The sequence below is a fragment of the Notothenia rossii genome (genome assembly GCF_949606895.1).
Source record: "Notothenia rossii genome assembly, chromosome: 1".
NCBI lineage: Eukaryota > Metazoa > Chordata > Actinopteri > Perciformes > Nototheniidae > Notothenia > Notothenia rossii.
In genome coordinates, this window is record NC_136912.1 from 54605684 (window position 1) to 54623327 (window position 17644).

At 39.6% G+C, this 17644-nt stretch overlaps 1 protein-coding gene and 1 long non-coding RNA gene across 4 annotated transcripts; both read right to left on the reverse strand.

Moving 5' to 3' along the window:
- Positions 1–6683: 6683 nt before the first annotated feature.
- On the reverse strand, positions 6684–13054 carry LOC307020574. Its single transcript, XR_013802928.1, has 2 exons — positions 11986–13054; positions 6684–9753 (listed from the first exon to the last, which is right to left on the reverse strand). It is a non-coding gene; the product is annotated as an uncharacterized lncRNA (long non-coding RNA).
- Positions 13055–14319: 1265 nt separating this feature from the next.
- On the reverse strand, positions 14320–17429 carry LOC307025228 (zinc finger MYM-type protein 1-like). Of its 3 annotated transcripts, XR_013804124.1 has the most exons (4): positions 16061–17429; positions 15856–15965; positions 15472–15626; positions 14320–14970 (listed from the first exon to the last, which is right to left on the reverse strand). XR_013804124.1 is itself a non-coding variant. In XM_079659857.1 (3 exons), exons 1-3 carry the CDS (start codon positions 16467–16469, stop codon positions 14963–14965), a joined length of 729 nt encoding a protein of 242 aa, XP_079515983.1. In that variant the 5' UTR covers positions 16470–17429; the 3' UTR covers positions 14320–14962. The 3 variants fall into 3 exon arrangements, 2 of the variants coding, with proteins under 2 accessions (XP_079515983.1, XP_079515982.1); XM_079659857.1 differs by having other exon boundaries at positions 15520–15626; positions 15856–17429; XM_079659856.1 differs by having other exon boundaries at positions 15856–17429.
- Positions 17430–17644: the final 215 nt, after the last annotated feature.

The following is a 17644-nucleotide window of genomic DNA, read 5'->3' on the forward strand; positions in this document are numbered from 1 at the left end:
GTGAAGCTCAAACTAAAATCTAAAGATTCTGTTTCTTTTAGGACTGCAAGAGGGAGATAAACACTTATTTTCACTGGAGTGTTTACTGTGGAAAATAATGGATGTACATTTGTGAATAATGTTTGGTATTTTCTTATAACCACTGGTTACCTGAAGGTTTTCTTCCCATACAGGATTTTGTTACACATGACTTCATGTGTAAAAAGGGGGAGTGTGGGATTTTTCATTTAGGGACTGGAAGAAACCTGCCGCCCCAACTCAGATGTTCAATCTGAGCATTGATTGACAGTTTTAGATTTAACCTGCTCCATATCTGGGGATAAGATACTGTTTGGTGAATGTTGACATGTTTCTATTATTGATTGAATTATAACAGGTAACAAAGATGCAGAATCAGTGGCCAAGGGGCTACTGTGAGAGATGTAATGTAAGAATACTGAAGAAGTTGACCTGTGATAATGAAACAATTTTGTAATATTTCAACAGATATTAGAGCACCTGAGGTTTGAAATGTAGAAAGAACATATTACAGTTAAGTTAAAACATAGTAATGTAATGAGACAATTTAATTTAGACAACATCTTGTAACTAGCCTGGTAAAGAAGTAGAAGCCATAATCTTTATTGTTTAGGTCATTATGGGGATATACATTTAATTTAAATTCATAATAGAAAGACATTTGATGACAGTATGTTGGATTTTTGTATTCATTTTTCAGCTTGATAATAGACAGGTAGAAGCAGTAACACCAGAAAATCATTCACTTTGTCAGTATCATGATTTTAGTTGGTTTTTAATCCATAACATTAGTGTGTTTCTTTACCAGAAACATTAGCAGTTCATATTATATTTAGATTTTAAATAGGATCTCAAGGATTTCATTTAAGAATAACACAGATGCTTGTCAGAAATTCAGAGCTATTGAAATATCAGGGTTCCCGCGGGGTCTTAAAAAGTCTTACATTTGATAATTTGAATTGAAGGCCTTAAAAAGGTCTTAAATATGACCCAAAAAATAAGAAAAGTCTTAAATATGATTTAGAAGGTCTTAAAAATGATCGGATTTGAAAGGTACTTCTGTGTTTCGATTGCGTCTAAAATGTATTTTGGGGAAAATGTCCGGGCTGCAAAGCTGCAAAGTTCCCCCCAACAATTTGTATTGAAATAAATCAACATGGAACCAGTAATCACTAACTCTGTTTCCCCCGGCCCCTTATCGGATAACACCCAGCTAGTAACCTAGCAACCAAGCTTCAGCTAGCCGCAGTCAGAAACTCATGTCTCTTCGAATCTACTTACAAATACATATGGGGAAGTGTAAGTTCAACCGTATTTGGTTGGAAAACATCGAATTTAGTGCTTGGTTGAAACCAGTGGAGGGGAACGTGTTTGAAGCCCGCTGCACCTTATGCAAAAGAAATCAGCGTTTGTTTTGTTAATGTAGCGTTAGCTAGTGCAGCAGCTCCAACAACACCGGGGGACCTCCGGGCGACGTTTGGGTCTACGTCAACCCTACGAGGTGCTGTAGACGCTAAATACCGTAGTTAAACCCCAATCATACAACAGCAATGATGGGAGATTGTAGCTAAGGCAGCAGAGCTCTGAATATGGCTCTTGTTACTCTCACTCTCACACACACACACACACACACACACACACACACACACACACACACACACACACACACACACACACACACACACACACTAGGGCTGCTCGATTATGGCAAAAATCATAATCACGATTATTTTTGGTCAATAATTGATATCACGATTATTAAATACGATTATTCATTGACTTTGAAAACATCCATTTATTGAACTTTAAAACAAATAATAATTTGAACATTATCTTTTTAACTGTTGATTACCCTGAACGTATAATTCAACTGAAAAAGCAATACAAAAATGTATTAAATAAATGACATATTTAAATAAATAATATCAAAATAATAAATACCAATAAACAAGATCAACAAATATTTTGGAGCGCACTTCCACAAGCTACTAAACATATATAAATATGATAAATAAATATAAATTAGACTCAAATTAATTAGATCAAATATGTTGTTACTGTCACAACAAAGCAAAGCTAAATAATTGTTTTTTTCGATTATGTTGTATCTGTAATTGTGGCAGGCCAAAATCGTAGTTGCGATTAAAATACGATTAATTGCACAGCCCGAACACACACACAAGCACACAGAGACACACACACATACACACTTTTTGGCTAACACAGTTATGTACTGTCATGCTGTTATGTTCAGTCATTGTTCTTATGTTGAACATGAACACATTTACTTTGTAACTAATTATGGGACGTATTTCTTCTTTGATGGCAATTTTCCTTCATACTTTCTTGCCGTGAAATAGGTCTTAAATTCTATTCAAAGTGGTCTTAAAAAGGTCTTAAAAAGTCTTAAATTTGAGTTGCCGAAACCTGCAGGAACCCTGAGTATGTTATTTAGTTCACCTAAAGATTTTGGGGTTTTATTTTGTTGGCAATGGCCAAGTATTACGATTCTGAAGCTGCACTGGCAGATAAACGGCTGTTGTGTTAAGACACCCCACCAACAGGCTCCAAGCGGCCTACGCAGTAGTGGGTCAAACACCTGGGGGCCCAGGAGCCCTGAGCGTAGGCTTGAGGGGTGGGTATCAGATTTCTCCACACAGGTTGCTGACGCCAAAGGGGGACCCGAGGAGCACGAGGCCGACACAGCGGAGTTCGTCTGGCTGAAGGTAATCAGGCCTAAGTGGCTCAACCCCAGGTTCTCCGGCCCCTACAGAGTGACCCAGCGGACCTCTCATGCCGTCCGCCTAGGAGGAAAGGGGGACAGCTGGTACCACTGGAGCCAGTGTGCTGCGGGGAATCCTCCGGCTGGGACCTTGGACGACATCAGGACGGACCTGGCTATCGTCAAGGAGGTCGACTCGAAAGCGGCCATCAGCGGACTGGAGGAGAAGGACCTCGAGGACATCCCTACAGCAGACAACTAAGAAGCTGTCATCAGTTGGCCGGAGGAGGAGGATCCAGAAGACACCTCTCTAGCAGGCAGCCCAGAAGCCGCCGTCAGCGGGCTGGGGGGACAAAAACACGGCAAGCCAAGACGGCACAGGGGACTCCACTTTTCGCTGAAACAGTTTGATATAGCCGGTGTGGAACTTGGTTTTAAAAACCCATTTTTTGAGAGACTTTGTTTTAATAACCCATTTTTTGTGGAACTTTGTTTTAATAACCCATTTTTGGAGGGAAAAGCTGCCCCTTCCCCTTCATACCAAATGCCCTTGTTGGCTTACGCGTCGGAGGAGGACGAGCACGGTGACTCAGCCGACAAGGACGGATTTTTACATATTTTGGTCTCCCTCCACTTTCATAAAAAGTTGTTATGGTGGACTGTTCCTAAAGGTTTAAAGTGCTCTAAATCCCAGCTTCTGATGGATTTATATAAATGTTGGGGGACAGAAACAGTAGAAAAGAATGACAGTGGTTATGTTTCAAATGCTGTGTATAAGTTGATCTTGTGAGGTGAGATCAAAAGAGGGATTAAATATTAAAGTTAATTTTTTGTTCTAAACTGTTTAAAGTAAACATGTATTATTTTGAACTGTTTTGAAGTAAACATGTATTATTGGGGACTGTTTTCAAGTAATCCTATATATATATAACCTTATATATTATATATATATATATATATTATTTTCAAGGTCCTTTCTGGGCACCAATATACAGGACTGTCTCAGAAAATTAGAATATTGTGATAAAGTTCTTTATTGTCTGTAATGCAATTAAAAAAACAAAAATGTCATACATTCTGGATTCATTACAAATCAACTGAAATATTGCAAGCCTTTTATTATTTTAATATTGCTGATTATGGCATACAGCTTAAGAAAACTCAAAAATCCTATCTCAAAAAATTAGAATAGTTCCTCAGACCAAGTAAAAAAAAAAGATTTATAACAGCAAAACACAATCAAACATTTGAAAATGTCCATTAATGCACTCAGTACTTGGTTGGGAATCCTTTTGCACGGATTACTGCATCAATGCGGCGTGGCATGGAGGCAATCAGCCTGTGGCATTGCTGAGGTGTTATGGATGCCCAGGATGCTTCAATAGCGGCCTTTAGCTCATTAGCATTGTTGGGTCTGGTGTCTTTCAGCTTCTTCTTCACAATACCCCACATATTCTCTATGGGGTTCAGGTCAGGGGAATTTGCAGGCCAATCGAGGACAGTAATGCCATGGTCAGTACACCAGTTACTGGTGGTTTTGGCACTGTGGGCAGGTGCCAGATCATGCTGGAAAATGAATTCCTCATCTCCATAGAGCTTTTCAGCAGACGGAAGCATGTAGTGCTCTAAAATCTCTTGGTACACAGCTGCATTTACTCTGGGCTTGATGAAACACAGTGGACCAACACCAGCAGCTGACATGGCTCCCCAAACCATCGCTGACTGTGGGAACTTCACACTGGATTTCAAGCAACTTGGATTTTGCTCCTCTCCAGCCTTTCTCCAGACTCTGGCGCCTTGACTTCCAAATGAAATACAAAACTTGCTTTCGTCTGAAAAGAGGACTTTGGACCACTGTGCAACTGTCCAGTGCTTCTTTTCCTTAGCCCAAGTCAGACGCCTCTTCCGTTGTCTTGAGTTCAGAAGTGGCTTGACCATGGGAATACGGCTATTGTAGCCCATTTCCCGGACACGTCTGTGAACAGTGACTTTTGATACCTGGACTCCAGCTTCAGTCCACTGTCTTTGAAGCTCCCCCAAATTCTGGAAGCGACTCTTCTTCACAATGCTGTTAAGGCTGCGGTCATCTCTCTTGGTTGTGCAGCGTTTCCTGCCACATTTCCCCCTTCCAACAGACTTTTTGTGGATGTGCTTTGAAACTGCACTCTGTGAACAGCTTGCTCTTTGAGACATTTCTTTTTCTGTCTTACCCTCCTGATGGAGGGTGTCAATGACGGTCCTCTGGACAGCAGTCAGATCAGCAGTCTTCCCCATACTTGTGATTTAGTTTACTGAACCAAGCTGAGTGTTTTTCAAGGCTCAGGAAACCCTTGCAGGTGTTTCGAGTTAATTAGACGATTCAAGTGATTCGTTGAACACCCTACTAGTATACTTTTTCATGATATTCTAATATTTAGAGATAGGATATTTGAGTTTTCTTAAGCTGTATGCCATAATCAGCAATATTAAAATAATAAAAGGCTTGCAATATTTCAGTTGATTTGTAATGAATCCAGAATGTATGACATTTTTGTTTTTTTAATTGCATTACAGAAAATAAAGAACTTTATCACAATATTCTAATTTTCTGAGACAGTCCTGTACAGTATCTGTGTACAATGTTTGATTGTCTGGGAAAGAATTAATTTAAACTTAATTTAACTGATGTTTGGAGAATAAATAATCGCTCAAAGTCACAATATACCTGCTTTAACTCTTCTAACAATGGTCAGTGTTCTAGGCTCGATTATTGGTTAATCTCTATTAGTTTAACTAATGATGTCTCAAAGTGTGACATTTCAGCATCACCTCTGACTGATCACTGTGTCATCTCTTTGTCCTTTTTACTATGCAACTTCAGTCCCAATCTTAAACCTATATGAAAATTCAATAATAGTCCTTTGGAGAATGCAGATTTTTGTAAAAAGATCTAACAACTGATAAAATAAACTCTGGCTTTGGATATGTCATCTCTCAGTAAATGGGAATGGTTTAAATTTAGTGTGAGACAGATTGCGATAAATTCCAGTAAATACTCCTCTAGATTAAAGAAACAAAAACAACAAGAGATGACAAGTGAAATTAATAATTTATGCCTTAAAGCTGAGTTATCATTGGATGAGCAAGTTAAACTGAACAATTTATAAACTCAATTAGACAATATGTATTTGGAAAAAGCTAAGGGAGGTTTTATTCGTTCGAGAGCCCGATGGAGAGAAAAACAATTCTTATTTCCTCAATCTAGAAAAGCAAAGACAAGTGAAAAAGAAAATCCAAAAAGTGTTAATGATGTCACTATTGAAAATCAAGGCCAGATAAATGAAGAAATTAGACTTTTTTATAGCAATTTATATAACTCAAAGTTTTCTAAAGAAAATTGTGATAACTTTTTTAGTAAAATTACAGAATTCAAAAGGACAATAGAGGATCCTTTTAAACAGTATATGGACGATCGACTAAAAATTGAATAATTAGATAATGCATTACTGCAAATGTCTGGTGGCAAATCACAAGGGCTGGATGGTATAACCATAGAGTTTTAGAAATATATTTGGTCAGATGTGCGAGAAATGCTTTATAAGGCTTTCACAGATTGCATTTCAGCAGGTAACCTTTCGCCAACCATGAAACATGGCCTTATTACTTTAATTCCAAAACCAAATAAAAATAATCTTTTGTTGGATAATTGGAGACCTAATACCCTACTATGTAATGATTACAAATTGTTAGCACATGTTTATGCTAACAGGTTAAACTCCGGTCTGAATCAACTAGTAGATGAATGTCAATCAGCCTTTATAAAGGGCAGAAGTATTCATAACCATACCAGACTGATATTGGATATGCTCAATTAACAGGAGTTTATTGATACTGAAGGTCTCGTGCTATTTCTGGATTTTTATAAGGCTTTTGATACTGTTGAACATTCCTTTTTAATGGAAACTCTGACATTTCTGGGTTTTGGTGAACATTTTTGCAACATAATTAGGATGCTCTATTCGGACATCTATAGTTCTGTATCTTTGAACCCTGGAATGAGCCCTAGGTTTAAGGTTTTACGTGGTATTCGACAGGGTTGCCCTATTTCCCCAAAATGATTTATTCTGACCACCCAAGTATTAACAACGCTTATTATAAAGAATCACAAAATATTAGGCATTACCCTCTTTGACAAAGAATTTAAAATTAGTCAATTTGCGGATGACACATCTATTTTCCTAAAGAATAAATCCATGGTAAAGGAAACTCTTAACACAATTTCAATTTTTTCAAAAGTATCAGGGTTATCTCTTAATTTTTCAAAATGTGAATTACTCCCTATCCATTCATGTGATGATTCCATTATTGACTCTATTAGAGTGGTACCTGAAGTGAAATATTTAGGAATAACATTATCTAAAAATTATATCAGGAGAGAAGACCTTAATATTTGTAACCGTATCACGGATATGAAGAAATCTCTCAGTCGTTGGTCAATTAGAGATCTTACTATTTTTGGCAGAGTTCTTCTTACTAAAGCAGAAGGTATATCTAAACTTATTTATCCATGCCACTCATGTTTTGTCTCTTCGGCTAATATTAAAAAAACCAACTCAATTATTTTCCAATTCTTGTGGAGAAATAAAACTCACTACATTAAAAAGTCACAGCTTGTTAAAGAATATGATAAAGGCGGAATTAAAGCTTTAGACTTTGAATCGATGATTGGAACAATTAAAATAAAATGGTTGAAAGCTTTTTTGTCCCAGCCAGAATCCATGTGGTTCCTTATTCCAAAGGACATATTTAAACGTCTAGGAGGGTTTGATTTTCTTTTAAAATATGATTTTGAGGTTAATAATATTCCGACCAAATTGTCAAATTTTCATAAGTAGATACTTCATTACTGGAAAATGATATTTACCCAAAAATGTTCTCCTCATGGATCTACTTTATGGAACAATAGAGTGAATATTATAAACAGAAAACCCTTATTTAGGAGTGATTGACATGAGAGGGGTATTTGGCTTGTTAATGATTTAATAGATTTTAATGGTAAACTGCTAGATGTTTTGGCTTTTTTAACGAAATACAATATAAAGTGTACTGCTAAAGATTATAACAAAATCTGTAAAGCAATTCCTGTACCACTTATTGAAATGATTCATAATACTTTACTGTACTCAAATGTTGTATAAGTTTTACCTAATTTAGAATTTATTGGCGATACTCTTAAGAATAACAAATCTATTAATGCTTCTCTGAAATCCCACATTTTTCACAATTTCAACAGAGGCTTATTTCCACAATGGACCGATTTAGACACTTTATCTGTAATGGAAAAAGCTCTATCTTATTTTATAAAATGGCCTATTTCTCCTAAAGCAAAAGAAACTCATTTTAAAATTGTTCATAAAATCTACCCGGTTTCTCCTTTTTTAAATTCAAGATTTAATTTTGAAGTGGAAACATGTTCCTTTTGTAATTTATCTGATGAATCGTTGGAACATTTATTTTTCTCATGCCCTTTTTCTGAATTGTTTTTGTCGAATGTGAGAGATTGGTTGTTACTTAAATTAACAAATATTCCGGCTTTCAAAATATATCACATTTTATATTATATTGATAATTTGGACTCTCCCATATCTGATTTGGTAAATATAATTATTATTTTGGGTAAATACCATTTACATTGTAGTAAATGGAGTGGACAAGCCCTCCTTTCCCTGTTTCATAAATGAGTTCAAGTCCTTTTTTCTGTCCCTTAGGAAAATACAATCTTGTAACATGTATATAAAGATTTGCAATGACATTTCCAAATGGTTATTATTTTAAGTAAGCTTAATGCCTCTTAAATGTTTTTGTGCCTTACATATTTTTGTGCGTTTATGCTTTTTTCTCTCCCCCTGGCTCTTATTGGATGTATTATTTATGTTTTTTTGTCTTATTGTGAATGAATGTCTTGCACTTATGTTGATAAGTTGATTATATCCTCACCGAGCTTTTGTATGTTTTAAAAATGTTCAATAAAACATTTATATAAAAAAAATATATATAAAAATAATAATAATTTAAATAGTAAACCATGTTATGAATGAGAGCACTGCCTGTAGCAAGATGGTGGTCATGTGGCAACTTCGGTCTCCATTGGCCAGCAGCGCGGGTGAGTCATCTAGTGTTTATATATATCTATATCGCCCACCCCCATATCACGGAGTCTGTTCTTCTTCTCTGTCTTCCGGTTGTTGCCTCTTTTGAATGACGAATACACACTACCGCCGCCTGCTAGTAAGGAGAGTTATTGCCACTCACGCATGCGCAGTTCGTACGTGCTCGGCTGAAGCCTTTGCGGTGTGTTACAGTGCGACACATGGCCAACACGCAGGAGAACACGCCGACGCAACAGTCGGCGAGTTCTCTGGTGACTGCCTAGTGTGTCAGGGCCTTTACATGCAGGTGTGGCTCGTTAGCGGCAGCTAGCTCAAAGGATTAGCAAAGTCTACGGGAGGAGGAGAGGATTCCTTGACACTGTTGTGTCCCGTCAAAAGTGTTAAGTCCAGTCATGTTTCATGTTTTTGTTTAATCATTTTATGTCTTATCTCCCACTTCCTATCCTGGTGTGTGTCTCCCGCCCTCATCAGCGTCAGCCCTGCTTCTGATTGTTTCCACCTGTGCCCAGTTACCTTTTGTTTATAGTCCCCAGCTTCCCTTTGTTCTTTGTCAGTTCGTCTTGTCCTGTCCTCATGCCAGAACTCCGCTCATCTTATCTTGTCACTTGCCTAATTTATGCTCCTGAAACTTTTTCGTAAGTTTCTGTCCTCACGTTGTGAGCGATTTATGTTATGCCTATTTGAAGCCTTTTTTGTCGACTCGATTAAGAGTGTTGTTTTTCTTTTTGTATACCCTTTTTTGGCAAATAAATTATATTAATTATACTTTACCTCTGGCTCCCGGCTCGTGCATTCGAGTCCTTATTTTCTTGTGTATCCAAGTTTGTAACAGACACACAATGGCAATGATTGGCTAGCTGGCACCTTTTGATGCAAAAAATCAGAAATGGGAAGAACACTGTGAGGTATTGGAACAGTTTTTTGAGGCTAATGAAATTGATGATGTAGACCAGGGGTCGGCAACCTTTTTGACCAAAAGAGCCATTTTGCTCCTTTTTCCCCAAAACATTTTTTGTCTGGAGCCGCAAAACATAATTTCATAGCTTGATAGTTAATAAAGTTGTAATTATTGTTATATCAGACAAAAACGACATTTTTTTTTGCATTTATTAGGCTATTTATTACATTATATAAAACTGTTAACCTCTAATAAGAAACAAATAACTCCTATAAGGAGAATTACAAATAATACACAGGCCTACTTTAAAATAAATTAAACACAGCACTTGGGGAGTCCTCTGCACATTTGAAGGAAAACATATATAATTAAAATGGGCCCACTTTGAAATAAATAAAACATATAGCTGCACCCTAAAAAGAGTTAAAGGTAGGGTAGGTAAGAATGGAGAAACCAGCTCGAGTGGGCTAGAATTTGAAAATACACAACCGGAAAAAATCCATGGGAGCCTGCCTGCAGACCTCCACTCTCAGGACAGTTCCGGTGCAGGCTGCACTCTCAGGACACCTCCACTGTCAGTACAGGAAGTGACGATTCTGACGAACAAGTTTTTTTTCCCGCCCACCGAGGACTCGTTTGATGGAATCTTTCAAATCACAATGGAGACTCATCACGTAGGTGATGAGTCCGCCCACCGTGCACTTTGGGTCGGCCTTGGTCAAGCCCTTTTGACCCCCACAGCCTGGTTCTCGTAAAAGTTTTTCGCTCAAATGACACCATGGAGGAATGTAACGGGAGTTGACAGGGGACTCTGCCCGCCTCAAGAGTGTGCCTATTTTAGGACACTTTTTTTCACTTTCCCCCTTATTTTCCCCGGTTTTATTATTTTTTATTTGTGTGGCTATTTCACCCGGGACATCCCCACTCATCCATATATTAACGGATTTTGACAATTTTTGTTGCATTTTTCTCCTCTCCTCTTACTGATCGAATGGCAAACGCGACCCACTGTCGGAGGGCCTCCGTGCCGGCCCGGCCTAGTGCCGGTGCTCTGGCGGTCGGTTCCTCCGAACTGCGGGTTCGACTCTGATGGCCGGGAGGGTGTGCTGCGTTGGGGTGGGGGACTTCCCCCACTCTGCGTGTCGTGGCACTTCCAAGTGCTTCTCGAGTCGGGATGGTGCGCAGGGTTTGAATTTCGGGCACAAAGGACTGTGGAACCGTTTGCAACATGTTGTGCAGTGTTTCACTGCAGGCTTTGCAGTGCCACAGAGGATTGAAAGATGCATCTACAAAAAACAGGAACAAATGTTACAAAATGTATAGTACTTTAACTTCAATTAAAACAATACTTCATACGGCCAGTCTTTGCACGCTGTTTAAGTGTGAAAACAGCTTATTTCCCTATACATTACATTCTACAACTAACGGCCAGAAACGATAGAAACACTTTTAATCTTTAAGACATACCGGCTATCACAAACTTTCCCATGTCTCGGTAAATGAGTGCATTAAATTGCTTTCCATCTTCATCAACTTTTTTTTTTATTACCGCTGATGATATTGAGACGCATCAGAGAATAGCGGCATAGGTGGCCTAAGATAAGCAAATGATACGCTCTGCAAGTATATATATATTATATCGATAAATGTTGTTTTGTCCGCGAAACAATACATTTAGACTGCATTCATTGTTTTGGATAGTGCAAACAGGTCACGCACCTTACCTTACTGATTTGCAAAAACCATCAGGCGAGTCCTTCGGTGGGCGGGGAAAAAAACGTGTTCGTCAGAATCGTCACTTTCTGTACTGACAGTGGAGGTGTCCTGAGAGTGGAGGTCTGCACCGGAACTGTCCTGAGAGTGGAGGTCTGCAGGCAGACCCCTCTCAAAAAATCTGCCTGTTCCTTCAGACTTCCTTACAGAGCCCCTCCTCCAACACACACGAACGCGCACATGACCAATGAGGGCACGAGATAAGTTTGTGCACAGATGGAAGGCTGACAGGCAGGTAGGCCATCCAGTTATTTTAGCCAGGCCGGCTAAAATGATTGGTCATGCTTTTTACAGTGCCACGGCTTCCAGAGATTAATTTTTGTATGTATTTATTGTCAAAGCATTTTATATATTCATTGCTATCGGGACGTTAAGAGCATTCCATGGAATATAACAAAAAGTGTTTTCTGAAATAAATTACGTACCCCATTGAATTATGACTGAAGATCGTCAGCTGTCTTCCTCTCCCGTGTTGTTCCGTTGTTCCTCGATACGTAAAGGCTGCAGCACCTTTGACAACTTCTCTCTACATATCAAACATACCGGTAAACCAGAATCGTTTGCTGTGAAAGCATATAACTCTGTCCACGCAGAATTAAATCCTTTGTTCCTCCGGTACTTTTCTTTGATTTATCCATAGTTCGCTCATCAAGCTGGGGGTCAGGTTATTCGCCTGCAAGAAAAGGCGCTAGCGCGGGACCGTAGCAGGATTTGACGCATATTTTAGTTGACCTAATTAAAACCGTTTAGATTTGTATTTATGTGTCACAGTATCACCTCAAAATACGAAACATTTTCAACGGTGCAACAAAATATAAATAGTCCTACAAATACTTTTATTTTATTTCCTTCTTATTTTTGTCAAAGCTCAAGGGAGCCAGAGCAGAGGGCTTAAAGGGCCGCATGCTGCTCGAGGGCCGCAGGTTGCCGACCCCTGATGTAGACAGACAAAGAGCCATATTAATAAGTGTTGTTGGATCATCAACATATAAATAAAACTTACCAGCAACTTGTGCAGCTGCTAAAAAATCACTTTGACCCAAAGCCTAGTGAAATTGTGCAAAGGTACGTTTGACCCCCGCAACCGTGAGCCCAATGAGTCAGTAATGGAATACGTGGCTGAGCTGCGTCGGTTAGCGCAGGATTGCAACTATGCAGTGGCGGCTGGTGGAAAATATTTTTGGTGGGGCTGTTGACATAGTGAGTACATTTTTTTTTTTTGGGAACGGAGTAGTGTAACGGAGTAGTGCAACGCGCTACTTTTATAATTCAGTAACCACACTACAGTTACTAACATTGCCCCGACACGCGTTACTTCCTTACTTACTAAAATCAGGCATAATCAAACCTCAACTCACCTGCAAAGAACACATGCTAAGGTGAAGCTAACACACACAGATATAAACAAATAGAAAACAACCGGAAAACAGAGAAGAAGAACAGACTACGTGAATCACTTAGTCTGTTCTTCTTCTCTGTTTTCGGGTTGTTGCCTGTTTTGAATGACGAATACACACTACCGCCGCCTGCTGGTAAGGAGAGTTATTGCCACTCACGCATGCGCAGTTCGTACGTGCTCGGCTGAAGTCTTTGCGGTGTGTTCCAGTGCGAAGCTTTATGTAGAGACTAGAGTAACGAAGTAGTGTAATATATTACTTTTTTTGTGGAAAATATTATTTATCAACCTGAACATCTACCACTGTACTAGGAATTTGTATTCTCAGAACTGGTCTTCGTTTTTTTCTTTCTAAAAACTGTTCATGTTTGACCCAACACCTCCACCAAGTGGCTTTACAGTGAACTGCATGTGGGATATAAAAACTTTTGAAAATGTGTTTCTGGTCATTAATAGCATCTTTTCAGTAGCATTAATTATAAATATGTAAGTGGTTAAATACAAGTCACTACAGCATTTCAAACTGAACTGTGAATAAATGCAATTAAAAAAAAGTAGAGCTTTACATTTGTATAAGATTTTTACAAAAAGAAAAAACACATTAACCAAGGCATGTCATACATTGTGTTTTTTCTTTGTTTCTCTGAGGATTATTTACAAACAGGCTTATTTACATATAGCAATAACTCAGAAATGAAAAAGCTACATCGTCTAACACGAACAACCAGTTAGCATAATGATAATATATTTGTACAATGTAACTGGCAAGGCTAGAGCAAGAAAGGTTTAAATAACTTCAAGTATCTGTCTTCAGATTACATGGAGGTTTTAGTCCGATGGGAAGCAGATTTTAAGCGACACCGAAGATAAACCAAAAATGTGGTGGAGCTGCAAACCGTGTAGTGTTGCTGGGACAGGACAGGAGGAGCTATAACCGTTGGAAAATACATCACAGACAATGCAACAAAGGTGGAGACAGAACAATCACTTCTGTGATAAATGCCCACTTATTAATAAACTTCTAACACAATCATGGGAAACCTCCTCTCTACATATAAAGTGATATCCAGCTTATTGGCCTATAGCACCTTTTTTACTGCTTTGAATAACAAATGTGCAACAGGCAGAAAAAAGACAAAAACAAAAGGAAACAAGAAACGACTTCCACTGGGGAAAATGAGTCGAACGCAACAGGTTTCCAAACAGTCCTAATGTTCCTGGACTTTGTGGTTGAACAAAACATCTTAGGTATCCAAAAGTAACTTCACAACATTCTGCGGCCGTTTAATTGTCTCTCTAATGAAACGCATTGGTTTAAGGGTCGGCCATCTGTGTTTGCTGCGAGTGTGTGTGTGTGTGTGTGTGTGTGTGTGTGTGTGTGTGTGTGTGTGTGTGTGTGTGTGTGTGTGTGTGTGTGTGTGTGTGTGTGTGTGTGTGTGTGTGTGTGTGTGTGTGTGTGTGTGTGTGTGTGTGTGTGTGTGTGCCTTTATTTGTAGAGGAATTTTGCCCTTCTCTCCTTCTGAGTGGCAAACCTCTCAATGACTCTGGTGTTGAAGTCAGGAATGCTCATAATGAGTTTTTTCTCAATTGACAGCATAGCCAGAGCATTCAGGCGATCCTGTGTCATGCTGTTCCTCAAGAAAGTCTTTATTCTTTTCAGAGTGGAAAAGCACCTCTCTGCCTCAGCCGTAGCCATGGGTGTGGTTACCAGAATCTTCAGAAGACTGACAGTCTCTGTGAATGTCTCCTGGAGATTGTTGTCAATAAAGAACTGGAGCAGAGTAACAGCACCACTGCAAGCCCTGAACTGGTCATTTTCATAGACGAGGGACAGTTCCGTTTTGAGCTTTGCCTTGTCCAGTAGAGGGTAGGTTTCCACAGTTGTTTCCAGCGCTGCTTCAGGGAATGTTCGGCTGTGCTGCTGGAACAGGTCTCCTTGCAGGAGGGTGGAGCTGATGAGGTGTTTAGTGAAGGAAAATCTCTCCTTTGCGTGACTCAGTATGGTATCACATACCTATGAAATAATGCACAATGAAAAAATCAAGACATAATAAATAACAGAATCACCTTTTCACATCTATCACTCATAATATCATTGGTGTTCCCTCATAAGATGTGTAAAAAACAAAGAGCTTTCTTGTGAATGGAACTGAATCAGAATAACAGGACATCTATCTGAGCGTCAACAGAACAATATTACTGTTTAAAATTAAGTCACTACAATATATACATTTAATGACTATGTTTACACTTCATTCATTCATTGTTGGGCCCTTTCTGTATACTGTGGTTGCTTCTGGAGGCCTAAACCTTTTCTGATCTGTCTTGATCCCCTTTGAAATGTAGAGACTGTGGGACACTTTTTGCAGTTTAGGCCTTGTTAAGTGTATACAATTCAGAATGTAATAAGCAATAGGCCTTTCCATTTGTATATTTTAACTAGCCTACCTATTTATTGAATTTACAGAAAATTGGCTTTCTTGTGAAATGTATCATTATTGTGATATGAAATTACCTATATATTATGAAAGGAGCTTTTGGTCATAGAACACGTTCCTCTTACTGCTTATCTCTCTAGCCAACAGCGGTTGCTCTTCATGTCCAAGTCCCCTCCTCTTTGTGGGCAGCTGCTGCACAGATCCACTGTTTTCACCAGAAGGAATGGAGTCCCTGATCCAAACCACAAGTAACCATGTACAATTACTCATTGTGGCAAGAATTGACCAATTAGGTTTGACTATTTGAAATAGTAGTTAGAGATACACCTTATAAACGTTATATAATATATACATTTCCATAAGTATGTATGAGTTGGTCTATTGTGTTCAGCTAGATCACATTTAGGTTTCACAGATTTCCTATAATAAGCACATCTCAGCCATTGTAAATAATGATTTACCTGATTGTTTGTATGCTGCTGGTGACCCTCTTGATGAGTCCTGTGATGTAGACAGAGTCGATGTTCCTCTTCTGCAGTTGGCTAAACAGCATGTCTACATGTGGCATGATCTTGTGGAACAATGTAGGGAAAAAGCTAAAAATGTCATCTTCCATCATTCTCACAAAGCCCCCGGCTTCTCTCACTGTTATGGGATCAAAGTCACCTGAGTCTCTGATTGTCTGGAAACACCTCAGGATGTTCTCCTTGTGCTCATAGACAGTGTTAACAGCACGACTGTGAAAGTTCCATCTTGTTGTGGAAGTGCCAGGAAGTCTGTTTGCCACCACTTGATCCAGGATCGCAGTTCGCTTAAATGACCTGGAGAAAAATGCAGCAAATCCACCAAGGTCTGAAAAAAATGTTCTTATCTTGGGGATGTGGGATGTTGCCTGCTGCATAATGAGGTTCAGCTGATGAGCATAACAGTGGATGTAGAGCGCACTACTGTACACATCCTTCACTTTCCGCTGAAGTCCACCTTTAGCTCCCCTCATCACCGCTGCACCGTCATAGGCTTGGGCGATTAGTTTGCCCTGTTGTCCATCGGGGAGGATAGTGCCCAGCCTCTCCATCAGCGCGGTGGCAACTGTGTCAGCATTTGCATTCTGAAGAGGGATGAACTAAAAAATACGCTCCTGGACGTTGTTATGCGGGTCAATGTAGCGTAGTTCAAGCACTAACTGGCAGTGGGTGGAAATGTCAGTTGTCTCATCCGCCTGAATAGATAAATAACTGGCATTTTTTACTTCCTCCAGAATGTAGTCTTTACAAACTGATAACATGCAGTCCAAAAGTTCATTTTGCACCGTCTTTGAGGTGCCTTTGAAAACGATAGCCATTTTAACGTGCTCCTCCAACACGCTATCTAACGAGGCCAGAAGATTAACTAAACCCCGAAAAACGCCGGGGTTGTCGGATGTGTCAGTCTCGTCGTGGCCACGCAAAGCTAGGTCAAAGCCCCCACAAAATGCCACACAATCAATTATTTTAGACAAGACGTGCCTATTCTTGTCCACTTCTTCATTGTGTTTTTTCAATGAGATCTTGTACCCTTGATCTAGCTGTGCGGCTATGTTAGCTTTGCCTAGCATAGCTAGCTTGAAGGTACTTGTCATATGTAACTTCGTGCACTCGTGCTTTTTAATTTTTTCGGACAAATGCTTCATATCGTTCACCCCCGTCACAGTCCACGGGCACATCGTATCTGTCCCCGGCTGTTTGAAGAGCAAGCATGGGAAACAAAAGACAGCATTCACCTGTTTGCATCCAGTTAGCCATGCCTTTCTGGTACCAGCTACGTGAGAAGCCTCGTTGATAGGTTTTGTTTTTTTCACGAGCTTGCTGCGATATATTCAAATCGGGTTGGTCCGGTCCAAGATCTTTTAGCAACTGTTTATCTCCCAAACTTCTCCTTTCGAAAGGATTGGAGATTAGCTCTTGAACTGAATTGGGTGGGGACAGAGGTCCGGAGACTCCACCTGCACACGAAGCCATCCTCTGCTCTAGTGCGTCACCCGGATACGAGTCACTGTCCAAACTAATCACAGATTGGACCAGGCGCTGACATTGGCGCCCGGTCAAAATCAGATTTGACGACGCTGATTGGCTGAAATTATGTTTCGCAACAGTCAGCTGCTAGTGGCTGCTGCTGCACTGGATGAAGGCTGATTTCTTAGCGCCCAGGCGAGAGAGGGTAATGATGTTGATACACGGGCAAGGCCAGGCAGGCAGGAAACATGTGACTTAT

Bases quoted from the DNA above. Each gene is read 5' to 3' on its own strand.
- LOC307025228 (XM_079659856.1), bottom strand. From the start codon at position 16,469: ATGGAGAGGCTGGGCACTATCCTCCCCGATGGACAACAGGGCAAACTA. The intron at 15,627-15,855 runs GTAAATCATTAT...GGTTTGGATCAG, and splicing joins AGCAGCATACAAACAATCAG to GGACTCCATTCCTTCTGGTG.